The sequence below is a fragment of the Agelaius tricolor genome, unplaced genomic scaffold, assembly GCF_023055355.1.
Source record: "Agelaius tricolor isolate 1412-34295 unplaced genomic scaffold, bAgeTri1.0.p SCAF_20, whole genome shotgun sequence".
Lineage (NCBI taxonomy): Eukaryota > Metazoa > Chordata > Aves > Passeriformes > Icteridae > Agelaius > Agelaius tricolor.
In genome coordinates this window covers 3,125,923-3,146,841 of record NW_027269280.1, presented here as the reverse complement: position 1 = coordinate 3,146,841, position 20,919 = coordinate 3,125,923, and the positions used below count along the sequence as shown (strand labels likewise).

The window sequence follows — 20,919 nt, the reverse complement described above, 5'->3', positions numbered from 1 at the left end:
TGTTTCCAAACTGAAGCACGTTTCACTCTGCCTTCCCTACCCCCTCCAATTTAAGGTACCACAAGACGTTAACCGAGCACCAAACGAGGAATTTGGTAAATGAATTATCTTAAATTACCAAATTATTCTGCAGATTGCTGTAATTACACTGGTCATATCTGTTTTTTGTTTTTACAACCACCACCTGCCCCTGCCCCACCACACAATTATCAAGACACCTTTGGACTTCTCAAAGGTGGATAATTTTATACGTTACCAAACGAGACAACACCAGAGAATGCACATTTAAAAATACCATTTATAAAAACAGAAATTTATTGCAAATTAAAAAAATAAAAAAACAAAAGGAACCAAACTCAGATTAGGTTTCTTGATAAAAATTATTCACACAGCATTCATGTTGTGATTTTTTATTTTATTTTGAAATGAAACCATTGTACATTGTACAAACCATAACTACCGATGGAATAAATAAGTGAAAAATTATACTGCTGTACAACACACACACACAAATCATAAGATGGAAAACGATTAGGTATTGAAGAAAACAAAATTCTTTACACCTTCTAACAGGCCCTTAGAGATAAAGAACATTCCAAAACATGACAATGCTTATGTATGAAGATAGCCACCCAAAACCGATATTTTATACTGCCTTGTTGATTTTATTTTTTGTTGTTGTTTTGTAAGTGCCAGCACTTTTTGGAATGTATAACAACTACTTTCCCAAGCATAAAAATTCCAAGGAATAGTTCTGCTATAAAATGTTTGGCTGAGTAAATCGATTATCCGGAAGGCCTTCCCACGTGTTCCACAAACTCAGCTAAATTACTTGCTTGCCTCTAGTTTCTTTTTTTTTTTTTCATATTTTTTGTTATTTTATTTTATTTATTTATTTGTAACTGAAGCTCCAACATTCAGCATTGTAGCAAGGAAGCACTTCTTGATATTTGCACTATTTCTAAATCATCAGCTGTATGAGAACTTTCAGTCATCTTGAAAAAAATTACATCTCTCCTCCTGCTCCACCTCTCAATGCTTTCAATAAACCCTTTTACAGTGAGTTCATAAAACAAGTTTTGGGTAGAGATAGGTCCAAGCCAAAAAAAGCTGGATTTAGATCTGGTTTCAAACCTCAGTCGATTTGAACTCCATGTTCTGGTTTGGTCCCATCTGTACTTTCTGGCATTAAAATGTGTTCAATCACATCCGTTGGCCCATAAATGTTATCAGGCACTTCAAAAAAAGACTAATAACAGTCTTATACACTATTTTGGATTTCTTCATACCAGATAATGTCAAAGTCTCTTCCCTCAGAGACTGACAATAACAGGTCTAAGGAACCCAAATCTATCTGCTTGTTCAGTTGTCTGTTGTCACTAGAATCTCTGGTTAAAATAAAAGATCTGAATGCATTCTGTAGAAGCTGTAAATAAAGGATTTCTACCTCAGAAATAAAGCCTCTAGGAAGATGGTTATGATGCCTTGTCTCATTAGCTACAGAACAATGAACAGTTCTGAGCAGAAGCCACAGGAGAGAAAAGGAAGTTTATAATTAAAGCTGGTTGATGTCAATAATGCCAATAAATGTTTCTATCTAATGAAAAATTTGAGGTATTTTTAGTGCTATTTATATATTTTATTTCTTCCTAAAGTACAGGAATTAGTTCCTAAATGAAAAGTCTATTTACTCCCTTGGAAACGTCTACAAAATGAAAATTAAAAACTTGCTGCGATGCACCTGAAGAGAGGGATTAGTAAACACGACTACTTGTCCAAGGTGGCATCAATTTGTTTTGTTTTAGCATTAAGAATAATGAAAAGTTAGTAAATCAAAAATATTTAAAAGTTTGAATCTTTCTAGATTTGCCCATTTAATATATCAATAGAACTTCTCACAAAATATCACTTAAATCTGAATGTAATATACATACAAATCAATCATCATGGACCAGTTATCCACATTTTAGGCATACACACAATTCAAGAGAGAATTCTACCGTTTCATTGCATATATTGTGCAAATTCAGTTTTTGGCTCCTCATTTCCTTATTTTCAGAATGTTAATGGACTTCATGATCAGACCAGAAATCCCAAAATCTTATTAGGGAGCACGCTGTTTTCATGAATGATTTGCAATCAAATTTTATTCAGTTAAAATCCAAAATGTTTTATTTCAACATAAAGGAAAAGTTGAGTGTCATAGGTTATTTGGGGTTCAATCCTACAAACATCTTATGGAAGGTCAGTATTGGCTCCCCACTCCTCCCTCCCCTTTTCCCTCCCCCCAGTTCCTCATTATTTTCCTAATAAAGTGGTAATTGCAAACGTAATGCAGTAGTCTAAGTGCAAGCCATTTTCACTATTGGAGAATTCAGACCTATATAAGCTTCACAAACCTAATTTATGAAAAAACCTTATCAACTGGAAGCAACTTCTTTTTTATTTATTTTTTTTTTTATCATCTAAAAAAGTATTTACAGTTTTTCAGCTTACAAACTACACTCAACCATTTCCAGAGCTGTGAGATCATATTTGAAATTGCAAATTCCATCTCCCACAGCAGGAGAAGACAGAGCAAGGGCCCGAGCCAGCAGCACGGATGGACACATGGATGGATGTGTGTGCATGGAAGTGGGAGATCAGGGCTTATTCCCTGGAAGTACAAATACCACTGGAAGACCAGACCCTCGTGACCTGATGCAGATGGTTCCACACTTCTGCTTGCCAGGAATTTGAGGGGAGCTGCACCTACCTTGTGCCTTTCCATGAGTTCAGTTAGCATAAGCACACTTCAACGTTAATTGGAAGAGAAGGAACATTGCTAACTGCAGTTAGGAACTGGGCTATGGAAACAACAAGGCTCATTTGCAAGACTTGCTGAAAGAGAATAAGGAACCCCCCCCACAATACAGTGTTTTCCTGGAACATAGAAGTAAACATCTCATAATGAAACAGTACAATGAAATCCAGTTCAGTGAAAACATGATATCAAAAAAGACCAATTGAAAATAAACTCGCTGTGCATCAATCCCTTTGATCCTATTTATGTACATAGTGGAACTTTCCTGTAAAGCAAGTTGTACCCAGTACAGAGATCTGGACCTAATACTAAGTATTTTAAGTGCCTGTGTTAGAATATCTATTCAGATCTGGACTATAAATGGTAAACAGATCATGTTAACTTCTGATGAAGTTAAGTATTTAGAAGACCAAATTTACAGTTGCGAATGCCATGCATTCAATAAAGATCTCCACTATAGCTGCTAAAATAAAATATCAAGCTCCTTTTTCTCCTTGGACTCCAAGAGTGAAAATGGCTTCCTGATTTGTAGTTGTTTAAAAATTTAAGCACCAGGGATTTAAAACTTAAAAACGAAACAAAAACCCCAAACAAAAAAAGAAAAAAAAAAAAAGCCTTACTACATGGCATTATGCAAACATAGGCCACTTTGCAAAGGAGACAGTTGCAAAACAACTTTTAAAAGTTAGCACTGTTTTCAGAACACAAGGCACAAAACAAAAGCAGACATCACGCCAGAACAATGAACTTCACATGAAAGCTAATACCTGACCTGTACCATCCTTAAATATCTTACAATGTTAAATAGAGAAATGAAAAAAAAATACAGCAGCAACATAATTGTAATTTTGACTTTAGAAACAGTGCGTAGACCCCTCCTGAGTTGTTTACTCCAACCAATTCAGAGACAGTAACTTAAAAGTTCTCAATGTTTGTTTCACAGGAAAAAGTTTTCAGTGTCTGAGAAGTTAAACCTTTGTTAGGCTTTCTTGGATTTTTGCTTGGTAACTTGAAAAGTTAGGAGTTCTGTCCTCATCCAAGAGAAGATGCTTAAGTAAGGTTGTTCTATAATTAAGCCCACTGATGTACCTTACATAAAAACTGACCAGAAAAATCTATAGTCTAAATCTCTTCAACATTTTGTTGGGAAGCCTCTACTTTCATCTTTTTAGAAGGTGGCACTCCTTCAGAGTCCTTAATGAGGGGGGAAAAAAAAAAACAGCCACGTTATCATTGCACTGAAGTTCAGGCCCCACAAACATCAAACAAACAATTCCCCAGCGTGTGATGTGTCCCAGCCAAAGCATCCCTGGATGCCACAACATGTCCCAGTGCTGCCTTAAATCACTGCTCCACTTACATCTTACCTCAGCATCTTTGCACTTGTTGTCATCTACAAAGGAGCAAAGTTCTATTTCCAGGCTAAAGCCCACAGTGAATATTCCAGGGAACAGCCTCGATGGAGGGTGCACTGAAACTGAGGACCCACAGGAAAAGCAGGAGGAGCAGGGCTCTGCCTGAGGATCTGCACTTGTCCAGCCCTGAGAAGGGCACAACTGCAAGGATCATTTCTTCCTCCCACCCACCCAGAATTTTTCAGTGTTTCAGTGAGTAAATAAACACCCAAACATCCACAAATTAACTCTCCTAACTGCCATGAACATTTACCTTTATAGAAGGTGTTCTACTTCTGAATGGTCCTCAAAGGGTCCAGTAGGTTTGTTCCAAGCATTTATTAATGTAAAATGTTAATATTCACTTAAAAACATGGTCTGGTTTAAGAAACCAAGAAATCCATCAGACCAATCTGGTTTTACTGTTCCAATTCTGTGAGATTCAAGCAGCCAGTTACCTGGACCACAAAACCAGGTACAGGCACATTTAACACTCTACAGCTGCTTTACTGTCCTCACTTTGGAAATTAATGGAAATACACAACTGTCCTCCTTATATTTGCTTTTAAGTAAAAATAAACTTTTCCAAGATCCATGTAATCAGACTATTGCATTTAAAGTTACCTGAGAGTTTTTAGATGCCTCTGTAATTAAATCATTTTCTCCAGAGGACTGAATTTCTGCTTTCTCTGAACTATTCATGGAATTTTCCATTGAAGACTGTGAATTCTGTTCATCAGAGGTATCTGAAATGGCAAGAAATAATTTTAAGCAAACAGATGAAAGCTTTCAGCAGGAGCTTTCCAGGATATCTTCCCATCAGCAACATCCCCCAGCACATCCATTTCACCCACATTGTAACCTTTTTTCATGAAAACACACATAACAAGTGTCTAAAGATGATGAATTAAGCACAAACTCCAGGATCACAACCCAGCTGCTGCCTGAGTTTTTCCTTCCTGCTGCTGGAGCACAGACCCTGGGATCAGACCCTAGAGGGAGCCAAGCTCCTGCACAGCCTCAAAGAGCCCTCAGCAAACCAGTCTGGCCTGCAAGGGAATTCCTTCAAACCAGAAGCAAAAGGCTGAAGTGATACAACTAATGGATCTAGAAACCTGTATAATTTTTTTTTTTTTTGCTTGATAAGATATTTGAGATAGACTTTAGAAATTCAGCTAAGTAGCTTAACCACTATATTTTTAATTCTGGTGGACAGGTGTGAAGAATTCCTGAAACCTATTATAGCTGTTACTTGCTTCCAGCTTTCACTGGGTTTTGGTTTGTTTGGGGAGTTTTTTTTGTTTGTTGGTTGTTTTTTCAAACCCTTCCCTCTCTCAAAGCAAGACTTAGAGACTCAAGGTTAAAGCACCCATTTATTTAAACAGGGGACAGGGGCCTGCAAAATGTGTTTCTAGATCCCTGACCCAAAGATTATATGAATTTATTCCATATGAAGAGAAATGCAAGATCAAACAAAATTGCTGGACAGTTTTGGTTAATGAAGATGCCAGAACCAGTGAGTAATGGATATTTTTGTGTACTGTATAAAAAGCATCACAAGGATTTCTGAATTCCAGACAAAGTGATGCCCATCATGAGCATCTCAAAGATCACATTCAGTGAACTTGGGCAGAATCCTCTTCCTGTCCATGTCTCACCAAAAAGCATCTTCAGGCTGATAAAGAAACAAGGCCCAAGGGTCCAAAGAAATCTGAGTTTTGATTTTTGCTGTGTATCTCTCAGCCCCCACTGAGCTGAGGAGCACTTGGCCATGTCCCCATCTCCCTGTGACAAATCCAGCCCCAGCTCACCACTGCTGCTCCCTTCCAGCTGCTCCTGATGAGACACTCAGCTGCTGCTGACCTTTGGCCAAGGGGATCCATGCCTGAAACCACCAACCCTCAAGCTATTCCAATGCCTGCAGGACTTGTTCACACAGCAGAATGCTTGAATCCACCTGTTTTATTTTATTCCTCATTAAGCATTTCTGACCACACAAAGTGGCTTAGAGGAACCTCCCTCATTTCAGTGGAGTAACGTGGGATAGATGAGGTCATTAACCCTGTCCAGCTGAATAATGTCCCAACTGCAGGGCTCTGACTGATCACAACAAGGTAGATAAATGTTTAATAAATTGTTTAACACAGCATTTAACCAACTGAAAACCCCTGCATTAATAACAGGAAATTTTTCCTATTATGTCTCCCTTTCATTTTACAATACCTGGCTCTCAATCCAGAGGACTTGGTATGATTTTCCCTGAACTTAAATTTAACCAGGGGAACATGTGCAATGCTATGCAACAGCTTCACACAAGCAGGTTCAGACAATATTAGCCCAAGGAGTAAATCCTTTCTCTTTACTGTGGCCAAATATGCAAGTGGAGGTATTATTTGCTCTGATTTATTCCAATTTGGTGATGGCTCTTTTGTCAAATTTCAACCCCAGTTAAAAATGACAACACTTAACATATTTGAGCACTCTGGCATTACCAAGATAAAAGTTCTAAATTTAAATTGGTCAGTGGAGCTACTGAGTGAAGAACTAAATCAGGAGGGCATAATTTAATTGCTTTGGTATGGGAAGAATTCTGCCACCAAATCGTTAGAATGGTATTAAGGACATCTTTTATCTGTTATAATAGGACAAAGAAAGTTATCTTCCCACGAATATAAATACAGAGCATGTTTCAATTACCCAAAATACCATTGAAAGAGTGAGGGTCAGAACAATCCCTTAACCCACATGTATTTTTAATCTGTCCACAACTGCAATAGAATCTTGTAATGCTTTCAGAAAATTAGGACAGAACTCAGAGCTAACTTGTGAATAAGTAGCAAGCAGGATTAAGAGAAAAGAAAGCTTGCATTATAGTTTACAAAATTAAAAAAGTAATTTCAAAGTATCTCACCTCTATTTTACTGTCACAGTAAGGCATCAACTTCCAGAGATCTACACAAACTAATAATACCTTCCAGGACTTGTGTGATTACATGGTAGCAGCCATTTCAAAGATGATTTTAAATTATTTATTTTTTCAAGACTGAGATTTGAGAACAATAAACCAGTATTTTGTTTGTTTCTCTCTGAAAAGACCCCTGAATGTCAGTGTGACCTTTCCAGCTGTATGAAAGATCACCAGCAGGTCAGAGAAATTACAGCCCATTTTCACATAAATGCCGAGAATTCAGGAACCATCTCTTTCCAATTATTATTTTCCAGTTCTTAAAGCAGATAAGCAAATAAATAACACACTAAAAGATAACTTTTTTTGTTTGGCTTCCAAATGGCCCTCCCAGCTCACCTTCTGAACCAGGCTGCTCCTTTGCCTCTGCCTGAGTTTCGTCAGACTTGACTTCAGTGCCGTCTGCTTGTGTTGCCAAGTTCTGCTCTGGGGCTGGACTGGAATTGCTGCTGTTTTCCTGTTTTATTGGAGAAGCATCAGCTATTGAACTCTGGTTGCTATTGTCATCTGTGAACAGAAGAGTGAAAACCAGCCCAGTTTGATTTGACAAGATACAAAGCACACCTTAATTTTTCCATATTATTCCCTGATAACACATGATATAATTTAGCTCATTAAGGATCAAGTCCAAACATTTAGACTCACACCACACATCCAACTTCTTTCCACACCAGCCTAAGGAGTTTTCAAGCAGCTACTAAAAATCTAATTCTAATTTTATACATTAAAACAAACAGTGTTTTACTCAGATCTGATGCAAAAGAACCCAGAATTTTGAAATATGAGTAAACCAGATCAACCAAAGTGGCAGTCTCATATAACACAGGGCTGAGCCAGTTCATGCTGCAATTTCCAAATACCCATCACTCCAATGCTCAGATAAGCAGATATTTTTGAATTGAATCCTGAAGATCAAAAAAACCCCAACAACCTAAAACCCCTTCAAGGTGAAATGTAACATCCAGTCCCAACATCAACAGTTTCTAAGTGATCATTGTCCAGAATATTCTCTAGCCCTCCAAGGCTTGGATCCCAGTAATCCTCTGCAGCACAGATCTGTAGTTAACAGGAAATATTCTGCCTGGGACAGTGGTTTTAATAGCTCAGCTATTATTTTACACAAAGCACTGGGGTGCAACTTCCTTTAAGCCAGACCAACATCCCTGGATAACCAAGAGGGAAGTTCCTGCTCCCTGAAGAAAACTCACCCTGCAAAATATTATGAATTAAATTACTAGAATACAAGTCAATCCACCTCCTCTGCATCTGTACAACCTTTACATCCAAAGGACTTCAGAACACAGAGCTGCTGCTGGGATCACCTCTCTCCAGAGCAGCCTGAAGTCAATTCAGATTAAGTTTATCACAAAATTGTACAGTGTGAAATTGTACAGTTAAAAACACAGGTTATAGTGATAAAAAAGCAAGTAGTACATTCACCTCATGGATGGGAGAATCAAGACTTTAAAAAATTAAATTATCTGACAAGCCAAAAGTTAAAAGGCTTGAAATAGATGAAAAATTAATCCAGACCTGCAAAACCCTTGCTCATTCCTCTAACTGCAAGACCCCACTTGCTGTCAGCCTGCAAAAAGCAACCATGAGGCAGCACAAATGCAAATAAAACTGAAATTGAAAATTCACAACCCACTAAAAAGTGATCCTCTCTTATCAGCTCAAACAGTGCTGCATTCTCAGCCACAATTGTTATCCAAACACCCAGAAGGTAAAAACCTGAAGCAGAGCTGAGCTGTGCAAGCTGCTCTGTAATAAACACCAGGCTAACACTCAAAAGTCACATTTTAAAAAAAATTAAAGTGAAATAAAATTGACCTCATAGTGCCTGACTGGCAAACAAAAAATGTTTTCTTGAGCAGTGAATTTCTCAAGCTGCAGCAGAAGGAAGGCACCACAGAACCAGAGCTTGCTTCCTTGGCTCTTGCAGAATTCTCTTGACCTTAATCAGTAAGAGAGTTAATAAGTACAAAACCTGCCTAAATTATAGTCGGTCCCACTGAGCCTTTGGAGGATTTTTGGTTCTTCAAGCAACAAACTCTGTTGAGGTATTACTGCACCTGAGTGCAGTGCTTTGAATGGTAGATATTTCTAATTTTATTTTTATATTTAACTCCTCTAACAAATTTTTCCCCTTACAGTCATAGCCCATATATAAACAACTGTTAGTACATCCACAGAAGAGAAGTCCAAGGTACCAAGTGAGTATCTGATGGTGTTTTCCATTTTGATTCAAGTCCATCCATCAGAGCAGAGGAGGATCTGAGGCTGTTGGTTTACACCTTCAGAGCAGTGTAAGAGGGGAACTGGGCCTGACCTCCCACTCACCATGCATGTCCATCATCCCTGGGGAGGAGCTGTTCTCTGGAGTGGTCACTTCAGAGCCACACTTTTCATCTTTGCCCTTTTTCTTATTCTTATTTTTCTGAAAAACAAAAGGCACCACACACTCATGAGACTGCAGCCATGCAGAGAAATCCAGGTTGCTGTGTAAAACCCTCCCCACTCAGCAGCTCTGCAAGAACAGCTCACAACCCCAACTGAAACCCCCTCCTCCTCTACAACTGATGCTGTTTCTTCATTAAAACTCAAAGATGCATTAAGAAAAATCAGATTGACCCAAACCACAGAGCACAAGGCCTGCATGAGCTGTGGGTCCCAACCTGCTCCCAGATGAAAACAAAGGAAGGGACCATGGCATCCATCACTGGGGAGTCTGTGCCTGCTCAGGGATGCAGCATTTGCAATCAGGAGGTGACATAATCAGACTCACAGGAAAAAGAGGCAGCTGCACTGCTTGTGGAGATCCTGCAGCTGAGGAGACCATGCAGAGCCTGCTCCAGGAACAATGCTCTGAGCCCACCCTTTGGGAGAGAGACCATCCTCCAAGGGAAGGAACTGAACCACAGTCAAATACTGTCTAAGACTGCAGAAAAAACTCAACAAGTGACATCTGGAGGGATTTTCCTCTCTATTTTAATTATTAAGCTTATTTCTAAACCGTATTTTTACTTAGAGAAGTCACATTTTATTTGTTGATGCATGAAACAGAGGTGAGAGCACATGGAATTCTTTACCTTTGCAAAATGAAAGGTCAGAGGGGTCATGATCTCTCTCAGGTTTGGTTTTGTTGCTTTTTAAAGGTAAAAGGGACGCTTTTGCCACAAAAGAAACACTGCATGTGACTGTGAGCAATTTAAGCTGACAGGTGTTTTTTAAAGAGGTTCAACCATCAGAGTGGTGAGGTTCCAGAACAACCAGGAGGAGGAAGAGCCGAGCTAATTGTAGTGCAGAGAAATGTCCAAGTGTCTAAGGAGCAACACATGAGGGGGGAAGTAATTTAATTTCTGTTCACCAAAATCAAAGACAACTTCCACTTGAAATAGGGGAAGGCACCACTCTCCTGTTTTAGTGAAAAGCAAATCTACTGTCTGGTCCTTCAGAATGGATGAAATTAGATATAAAAAGATGTCCACAACAAAATTTAATAGACAAAATTATCCCTTTCTGGTACTTATATACCAGGTAGGGATAATTTACATAAATAAATTATATTTACATAAAATCTACGTGCTTGGGTGATTTGTGAGAACTTTCAGAGGAGCAGGACAGAAACCTTGCCAACATCAAGCCTGAAACAACTGCAGCTGCACAACAAGCTCTACTTGAAATAAAAAGAACACGACTGTAGGACACCAGTGTAACTGGTCTTAAACAAGTGTCCCAGTTTCAGCAAATCTGGAGCCTCAACCTAGAGATGATGGCTTAGAAAACACAATTAAACTCTGCACATGGAAACCATTATATAAACCCATTCTTCATAATAGAGAACCTGACTTTGGGTAGCAGTGACCTTGAAAATTCCTCCAGAAGCTCACTTAGAAATTCTGTTTCCAAGTCCCACAGCGCCCATCCCTGCAGGCACAGCTGAACAGCAGGAAAACTGCCAGAAGCCCTGATCCTAAATATCCTAAACCCTGCACTCCCTCTCACACAGACAGCACAATTTTCCCCCACTATGAACTATAAATAATAAAATCAAGACCAAACATTTGACAACTAGAAAGAATGGACAGGTTTCCCAATTCCCAAGGGGGAACTTCAGAGAGATGCTGCCCAAGCACTGGAAGAACCCCTGAGGTTTACCACAACACTGACAGTCCCTGAATCTGTGGGACAACCAAAGCACAGAAAGAAACAAACTCAGTTAAAGCAATCCTAATAAAAAAAAAAAATAGATCTTAAATTTGGAGTCTGAGTGAGACAAGGTCATGACAGTGTCTTTTAATATAGAAGTTTTCTTCCAAATAGGCCTTCACTCATATTTCAGGTAAAGTAAAAGCACATGACAGGCCAAGGAAAGAGCACCAAACTTGGGATATGTTTTCTATTGTGTAATTAATTTACTGTGGTATCATGGGTTAGTGTTCTCTCTACCACAATATTACAATTTATATTATGAGAGCAGCGATCATTTTAAAAACCAATTTGTAAGTCCTATCAACTTTGATTTTTACCCTTATTTTTACGCCACACAAACAGTGCACACAACATAAACAGGATGCACAGACAGAACATTTATCAAGAGAAAGCACACATGACAACAGAAGCGTGTGCTGCTGTATTATTTGGCTGGACATCTTAAGAGAAGTGATCCCAGCTCCACAGGATATTCCTACACTCATGTCAAATGTTTTCCACCTGGTTTTGAGCAAAACAGCAGTGATGCACACATAGAATATCTTCCCTGCCCTGTTCCAAACCAGCTGCCTTCTTTAAATCACCAGGCAGAAAGAGGGGAAAAATAATCCATGCCATAACTTTCCCTCCCTGCCTCCCAGTTAGTCAGAGAAAGGTTTCAAACTCAGTTCCAGCTGCATGTCTAACAGTTATCTGAGAACTGATCCCAGCTGACTCCAGGGGCACTGTCACACCCTCACCCATCCACATCACTTGCTGTAGAGATCAACACCCCCCTGGAGCTTGCAAGACCCACACCAGTCTTAGCTTAAAGGCTCAATGAAAATCAAAGAGTATTTCTTTTGACTTTGCCTAAACAGGAGCACGTACATCTGGAAAAAGCAAGATACTGCAGGATACTTACATCATCCACTTTAGGCTCTGTTACTGGTACCCATTTGTAAATCCTTAGGGATGTGTCGCCAACTGTCACCCACTTCTTCTCCCTACAAAATTACAATGCAGGAGAAGTTACACTTCAGATTCAGAGGAGAGTGATCTACTATTGTAAGTTGTCAAGAATTTAAACAGGCTATTAAGTAGGATGATCTCTATTACATCGTCTTTAGCACTGCATTGTGCAAATTGTTCTTTGCATTTCACAACTTGCTAGAGCACTGCTAACCTCCAGATTTCTCAGGGCTGTTACTTGACTGGGTGAGTAACTGCAGTAGCAGTAATAAGATCTGGATTAAAGATAAAGTTAAGAAGAACAGCAATTGAAAATGCAGATTTAATGCCTACAATTTTCACTTAAGTTTCTAGACAGCAGAAGAGGGTTTAGACAGACCAGTGTGTTTTGATTATCATGAAGCTGTTTAATGGGATTAGAAATCTAGATGCATTTTGACCATCTGAGGTTTATTTGGGGGGGGCAGAAATTTGCTGCTGGCAATTTAATGCTCACTCCACACCCCTGACAGGCAGCTCTGCAATTCCAGCTGTAGGACCAAGAGCCTCACAGGAGCAATCAGTGCCGTGGTGCAGAATGAGAGCCCAGCTCTGGGGAAAAGCAAGGCTGAGCCTGGCAGAGAGGGGAAAGCAGAGCCTGGGCTGCTCTGTGCACACCCTGCCAGCCTCAATGGTGACAAAAGGGGAAGGAAATGTGGCTGCAGGGTGGCTCTGCCTCGGGGCTCCCAGGGCTGGGGTGGAGAGGGATGCTCAGCTGAGGGATGCACTCTTGGCCTCTGCACATCAGGGCTTTAAAGAAGGTCCACAATGCCAGAGAAATTTCATCACGTTTCTGGGATCAGTTTTCAGGTCACAGATTACCACTGCTGGTTCCTGGGTTTGCAATGCAGCTCTGCAAATGGATCGATTAAAAGTTAACAACAAAGACCGATTCCATTAAATATTCAGGAACATCTGAAATTAATTTGGCATGAGATCTCAGGGTTTTTTTTTTTTCCCCATAAACATTTAAATAATAGATTTGGGATCCAGTTATAGATTAAAAAAATAAAAAATGCTCTTTGCAGGATGGGAGAAGCTGGATGTGACTCCAAATATATATATTTACATATATGTGATAGGTCCATTTTTAGAAAGGGCCTCCAGAATCAAAAGCAGCCCCACTGTACAAATGTCACAAACATCCTCCTGACTATTTGTTTTAGCTACCAAAGCCAATCTTATATTTTTCCTTTAGAAGAGGCATTTTCTTGTTTAATTAAGAACAAAAGCAAAGCTAAACTGTATATGACTACTTGATATATTTTGGCTCTGTCCATAATGATATTTTAATTGAAGTCCAAAACTATTTCAAATTCATTTCTTTCCCACTGCTCCTCATGGAGCAGTGTTCCCCCAATGTGTTTAGACACAGCCATTTGGGTACACTAGGTGGCTAAAGTATGTCAAAATCCAATTTCACTCTAATTTGGAGCTCTACATGCGATAAAAATGACAGTGGAGATGAGGGCATGTCAATAATGAGAGCATACTTAATTGTGAAGAGATGATCATGATATAATTTGGGGTTTTTTAAGGACACAAGACAGATTTATTTCTACTTAAGAAAACCTTTGAAATTATGGAAATAAAACCAACTGAGGTTTTGTTTTGGGTGTGGGGAGAGGTGAATAAATGCTTTTTTTTTTTTTTTTAATCAAGATTTTAGTCTTTTCCTACAGCAAAATATTACTTAGAGATGCTGCACTGGAAAACCAAAAGTTCAAGATACCTGTTAGCATCTCAAAGCAGCCTCACACAGCATCTTCACTGGACAGACTGTAGAACACAGGAGGAAACCTATATTAGTAACTTTTTCCTTCTAGTATTAAAGTTAGCCCTGACATTTTAACTCTTCTGAGCTTCTTACCACTTTAAGTTTTGATAACCCTCAGCTCTAGGGATTTTTTAACTGATTTCAATACACAGTAATTCAGACAACAACGGGAATAAGAATATTTTGTGATGGAAGTACACCAACATCCCAGTCCTGCAAACCTATGGCTAAAAAGAAAACCCAACATCACAGTGCTATTATGCAAATATTTTACTTGTGTAAGTATTTACAGTATTGACAGGTTAAGACCATGAAAGTATTAATAAGGAAAAAAAGAAGACAACCTCCTCTAAAACTTAATAAAAGCATTGGCAGCACAAACACAAATTTGTTAACAAAGAAACGCAATGACTTTCAGACATTTAAGATCAACAGGGTAAAATCATTTCAAGATTTATGACATTCATTGCAAATTAAGCTTAGAATATTATCTGTAATACTTACTGCCTTACCATTTCAAAACAAACCCCAAAATCCAAACAAGCAAACAAAAACCCCAAACCCACTTCTACTCTGAACAGTCACTTTTTAATCTTTTGTGCAAAGACACCATCCCAACCTGCTGACCAGGGACTTCCCTTTTCACTCAGTGAGAAATGACAATTTACTGGTGCTGCCCAGGGCAGCGAGTCTGGGGAGGGCTGCACAAATCACAGAGGATCCTCACTGGCCCAGTGATGGAACAGGAATGAGGAACTCATGAACTCTTGTGCTCAGTCTGTTGTGAAACCTTGAACAGTTTCTTCACCTGTTTTCCTGTCTGCTGCACCCACCCACCCCACGGTCCTGACCAGAATTCCGCCCCCATCACTCAATTCCACCTTTGATAAGTGATGACTGAGCAGTATCTGTAATTGCACCATCCCTGTCAGTCTCTGTAGGTTGGTCTCTGTGTTGACTGTTGGACTGAAAAAGATGGCTAATGGAACACCATCAACCTGACACTTTATCAGGCTAAAAATATGGCAATATTCAATTTTACTTGTCCATGTCTAGCTGATAAACTCCACAGTTTTACAAAAAAACCCATTTTGCCTGTTTTCAAAGCTCTCCTGTTTCTCCATGAATGACTCAGGAGTAACAACAGAAAATGAAATATATACATTCATATTTTTTCTTTTAATCTTCCACACTGAGAAGTATCTTCGATATTTTAGTTATAGTAAATTCAGAAACTAATCAGTGCAACAGAAACAAACCTTTACATTTTTCTGAAATTGTGTAAAAGCATTTTTAAATTCTAAACTATATCTGCACAGCATTTAAAGACAGCCAAGGGTACAAAGGGTAACCATTAGTATCAACACTTCTTCAGTGCTTATGCCTGAGGCATACTAATATCTCAGAACTTACATCATTATATACCCAATTCCCCATGCTAAATAATCCAAGACTCTCAAATATATTTATACTTTGTTTAATAACACTAAAGCTCCACAGATGAACATCAGATTCCACGTGTAAAAGTAATATATGGGTGAGCAAACACAACAGTGTATATTACACTTATACAGAAAGTGTCAAGGCAGCTTCTGCAGCAGCAGTGAGTGCCAGAAACATTTGATGGCAGAGACACAGAAAGCCTTTACTGCCAATATATCACTCAAGGAAAGGCTTTCCCACTTGTCTGGCCTTTTCCCATGACTACCATTCATCACAGTGAGCTGCATTTACACACGGATTTGCTCCCACATACCCCATCTTCTGCTGGTGATCACGAAGTGACGTCATAATGCTGAATTTATCACATCACACTCACTTGCATTGCAACAGAGTTTGGTGAAAATCACAGAATTATGACCTCCCTGTGGGATCAAGCAAAAGAGAAAGGGGATGGGAAAGAATATGCCATTATTATACACAAAAAGTGCTGTCAGATGCACAAAAACTGATTTTTTGAAGCGTAGGCTTGCTTTTCCGAGCACGCCTACCGCTGAGTAGATGTTTGTCTAGTGACTAACGTGAAGGAGCCCCAAACACACATGGTGTTTATTGAACAGGCTGCAAATCCAATCAAGTGCCATGCAGAGAGACTGGACAAGGACATGTGCTCACAGGGACCTTCTCTCTGGGTTTATCTAAGTACAGCACGTTTAGGGAGCCCCCTGTAATGTGCACGTGGCTTAAAGCAAGCCCTGCTTGGTTCCACCTGGCCACAGGCACCTTGCTCAAGCAGACAGAACCATGGCTCACACGTGCCAAAACTCCACCTTCAGCTCCCACTGAAGTCAAGAGAAATAATTCAAGCAAGAAAAAAAGAAAGGTATTATAATTCAAGCATGGTAACAGTGTGTTTGGGCCACTACAGAACTCCAGTGCATTCCTGCACATAGACTTGGTATTTTTACTTCAACTGCCACTGCTTGAACTACAGTCTTAGGAGAAAACCCACCACAGACAGGCTAAAGCAGGGAGGTGATCTGGGGGTAGCAAACAGCCTTTTCCAAAGACATCTTGTTAAGGAGTTCTGTGCCATGACTCCTTTTCAGAGAAAGCCTATTTGAAGGAGGCACGAGCAGCAAAACCTGCAGAAACTCAATCTCAGAGCATTACATACCACACAAAAGCATTTTAGCAAGTCTGAATGGAGACAGTGAACAGAAAAGCTACAGCAGCACTGCCTAGAAATCCTAAATAGCCACAGCTCAGGATCCCAGCCAATGGCACCAGGTAAAACAGACTGTGGGCACTTTCCCCCTCAACTTTCAGCAGTTGTCCAGGTTCACCTCTTCTTCCTAAGGTGTTATCACCTGACAGATCAGGGCTTTGATGGGTCAGAAAAGGGTCAGAGGACTCCTGAGAAATACTGCAATTCAAAGGGAAGGCAACACAGTGGGATTTCCTGATTCCTGGTGCCTTCTCTAAAGCCAGGGTTACCTATCCTCACCAGGTATTCCAGAGCTGCATCCTTACGTGTCTGCACAGCTGTCCTAAAGTCCAGCAGTGCTCTGTACCCATGCAGATTATTTCACTGCCTCCCAAGACATCCTACCGCTTATGCTTTCCTCCTGCTCATTCCTTGTCTCAGTAGATGTCTGTATTTTTCTTCATTTAATAAATCAGACTTTGACACAAACCAAGAGTGTCTTCAGTATTTTTCTAGTGTTGGTTGAGGGCACAATAGTTTTTGCCCCTCTCTTCTTGAGAGCCCACTTGGAATCTACATGTACCCATCAACCTTTAAAGACAAAAAGAAAAATCCTGTACCGTTTATTGAGACAAAATAATCTCGGAGGATTTTTTAAAATAGACTGACAGAAGAATTTTAAGTACTGTTAAAGAAAGGTAGAACTGTTCTCTTACTGTGGAAATTTAACATTTCTGCCACACAAACACAAGGCAACCATGTATTCTGTAAGCCACGTGCTGTGTGTTTTCCAAAACAGATGCTCATTCATGGTGGTTTAAACAAAGGAGATAAGGTTACAGTAATCTCAAGATAAAAACGTAACAATTTCACTGTTTACTACGAAGTTCCAGCAATAACCAGAAGTGCCACGAGCTCCGTGAATGGGCAGGAAAACAGGGGATCTGCATCCAAGTGCTGGCTGTCCAGGAACACTGATTTCCTGAGGAACAAAGTCTGCCCTGATGGAAGCTGCCTTCCAGCAGGCACATTCACAGACGTGGCAGCACAGGGATTTAGGAGCAGCAGGCCCAGCAAGGTGCTGCACACCTGCCCAGGTGGACAATGCCTTGGATAAAGCCACCGTCCCCTCGGGTGAGTCCACAGCCTCATCTGCCTCCCTGCCCATCCCTGGCACGCACTGCTCCGAGCACACAAGTCTCACAAAACTCTGTTCTAGGAAATGCTGGACACAAGGTATTTTAATTTTCAGCGGCTGCGTTTCCACAGAAGAGCTGTGGATGGCAACAAATTGCTCCCATTATGCAAATGAAACTGCACACTTGGAAATTGCCGATGTGGCTCTTCTGAAGATGCAGGAATTGCCAGTGTGGAAAGTTCAATTTAACAAGCCAAGTCTTCTCAAAACACTGAAACCACAAAACACAGAATCTCTCTAGCTAATTTCCCACTGTATTTGACTGCAGGTGGAGGGGGGTAACCATGAGATTCACCTCCAAATTATTATTCCTTTAAAAAATAAGAAAATTGTTTTATGTAAATACTTCCACAAAAAGTTGTATCGATACTTCTGACAATAATCAACAGAAACACTGCATGACTATACAGGAACCCTCTATAGCCAAGCTGTCTATCGTGAAGGTTAAAATGTAGAGAAATCTATTTATACCATAAGATTTCTGTTTTACAGAAAGAGCCATAGCAACTGGCATGATGGCAGAGAGTCCTTGCCAAGAAAAAAAAAAAAAATTAGGTATTTTGTTGAATGGCCAAGCTTCTGTCTCTACTCCTCTCTGAATTCCACAAACCAGGATTCAAAGGGAGCGTGCTGCGCTCATGAATGAAATACCTACAGCCGGAACAGTCCCACACATCCAAGCACGCTCCGGCTGGAACAAAAGTCCTGTCACACCGCTGCACATTGTTCTGACCTTGCAAAGCCGGCCCAGCAGTCAGCAAACTGCACTTAAAAACAACACCCGAGTAGAAGAGAGTTCCTGAAAGCACCCGAGCTGCGGAGCTGGGGCTGCTCCGGCTCCCCACACAAAGGCCGGGCTCTCTGAAATCCCCATCCCGTGCCCGGCGCTCCTGGACACACGTCCCGATTCTTTGTCCGGCTCACGCCAAAGGGCCCGTTCGTGTGCTCAAGGCCATTTAAAACTTAACAATCCATTTCACCCTAATACGAACACGTTCAACTCTGTATTTTGCTCTTTTTTTAACGAAAACAAAGCGTTAGCCAAGGAGGACAATAGAAGTGTCCCCTTGATTTCAAAGCTGCAAACCAGCTGAGGGATGAACAGTAACAATAACGCGAGGGATTTCCCCGTGGATTCCAAATGTTTAAAGAAAGTATTTTAAGATACATGCACAGAGACTGCTGAACAGTCTCAGCCAACTTGCTGGAAGAAAGATTCACTCTTGAGCCACACCGGCACCGCTCTTTATGCCATCCCAAATCCCCGGACCGACCATGCACAGCACGGCGGCGACCGCCGTACTGTATTGTTTAAACACCTCGTGAGGGTTTTTCTAACAAAAGCAAGGAAAAAAAGACAAAAGCGGGGAAATGCCAAAAACGCGTTGAAGGCCTAACAAAAGGAACGTATTTCACACGGGGAATAACCTTTAATTTTATGATTTACGAGAGGTTCCAGGGGCACTTCGCGCTCTCTCCCGGAGCGTTGGTGGGAGACGATCGCGCTTGGGTTCGCTGCGCTTTTACGCGCAAAGCCCGGGAACTTGGGAGGTGAAATCAATACACAAACAGGCAACGGCAAAAAATAAACTCTCGGGAGCTTCACAGGGGTATTCTTAACGTGTTTTCTTTTTTTCCAGGACACTTCTCCGAGCACTATTTCCACCCAAAAGAGCGGGCGGCGGAGCCTCCCCGGGCCCGCTCCTCGGGCCCTTTGTAGGGGCCGGCGGCGGGAGGCGCCCGGCCCGACCCTGCCGCCCGCCCATGCCCGAGGCGCCCGGCCCGGGACCCGCGGCGAGGGGCGGCGGGCCGGGGTCCGCGGGGAGCGGCGGGGGGCGGCGGGGAGGGGGCTCGGCCGCACAATGGAGCCGCCTCTCGCCCTCACACGCCGCCGCCGCCTTCATGTGACTCGCCGGAGCGAAATGGCTGCTGGGTGCCGCCGGCTCCCCGCCCCCCGCGGCCGCCGGCGAGCTCCGGACCCGCGCGGGGCCGGCGCGGGGCGCGGGGGGACGCGGGCGCGGGGTCCCGGCGCGGCGCGGCCCGCTCACCATTTGCGCACTTTCTCGATGGCCGCCATCACCCGCTTGATATCATCCTTCGCCCGGCTCCGGGTCTCGGCCCGCACCGACCGACCCGACATGCTGCTGGGGGGCGGCGGGCTCGGCGGGGAACGCGGCGCTCGGCGCGGCCGGCGGCTCGGTCCGTGTGTCGGGGCGCCCGCCCGCACAATGCCGGGGCTGCGCGGGGCTCGGCACGGCTGCGCTCGGCGGCTCCGCTCGGCTCCGCCCGCCCGCCCGGCGGGGCCCGCGCTCCGCGCACGCGCGGGGCCGGCGGGGAGGGGAGGGGAGGGGAGGGGCGGGCGCCGTGAGGGGACGGCGGGTGGCGGGAAGAGCGGCCGGGCCGTGAGGGAGGGGAGCGGGCTCCGACCCCCGCGCGGCTGTCGGGGCTGAGGGGACACCGCGGAGCCGCGGGCACAGCGAGCCGCCCCCGGCGGGGACCTGCGGAGGAGGTACCGGGCGGGAAGGAGCCCGCGCGGGGGAGAATCCGGAGGCGGCCGCCGGCCCCGCGCGCGCGGCTTCCAGAGCTCCCGTGGCTGTTTTTCCTCGAGTGTTCGCCGGAGCGAGCACAAGACAACGTTCTTTCCCCACTTCCACCGAGCTCAGGCCGTAAGTTACCCCAGAACTAAAAAGTTTATCCGATTTCAGCTCGCCACCACTCTAAAGGGTCATCAAGAGCTGCCCAGGGAGGCGGTGGAATCGCCTCCCCTTTAGGGAAAGAGTGGATGTGGAACTTGGTGCTGTGGTTTACTTGACAGGGTGGTCACCGGTCAAGGCTTGGATCCCAGAGATCTTTTCCAACCAGATTGATTCTCGTGATTCTGTGATAAACCAATGCAGTCCAGCAGCATCAAGAACACAGTTTTACATTTT

At 42.3% G+C, this 20,919-nt stretch overlaps 1 protein-coding gene across 2 annotated transcripts; it reads right to left on the bottom strand.

Annotated features, from left to right (window-relative positions):
- Positions 1 to 394: 394 nt before the first annotated feature.
- On the bottom strand, positions 395 to 20,297 carry BCL7A (BAF chromatin remodeling complex subunit BCL7A). Of its 2 annotated transcripts, XM_071445083.1 has the most exons (7): positions 20,038 to 20,297; positions 15,901 to 16,009; positions 12,282 to 12,363; positions 9,506 to 9,602; positions 7,502 to 7,669; positions 4,822 to 4,943; positions 395 to 3,997 (listed from the first exon to the last, which is right to left on the bottom strand). In XM_071445083.1, exons 2-7 carry the CDS (start codon positions 15,933 to 15,935, stop codon positions 3,926 to 3,928), a joined length of 576 nt encoding a protein of 191 aa, XP_071301184.1. In that variant the 5' UTR covers positions 15,936 to 16,009; positions 20,038 to 20,297; the 3' UTR covers positions 395 to 3,925. The 2 variants fall into 2 exon arrangements, with proteins under 2 accessions (XP_071301184.1, XP_071301183.1); XM_071445082.1 differs by lacking the exon at positions 15,901 to 16,009.
- Positions 20,298 to 20,919: the final 622 nt, after the last annotated feature.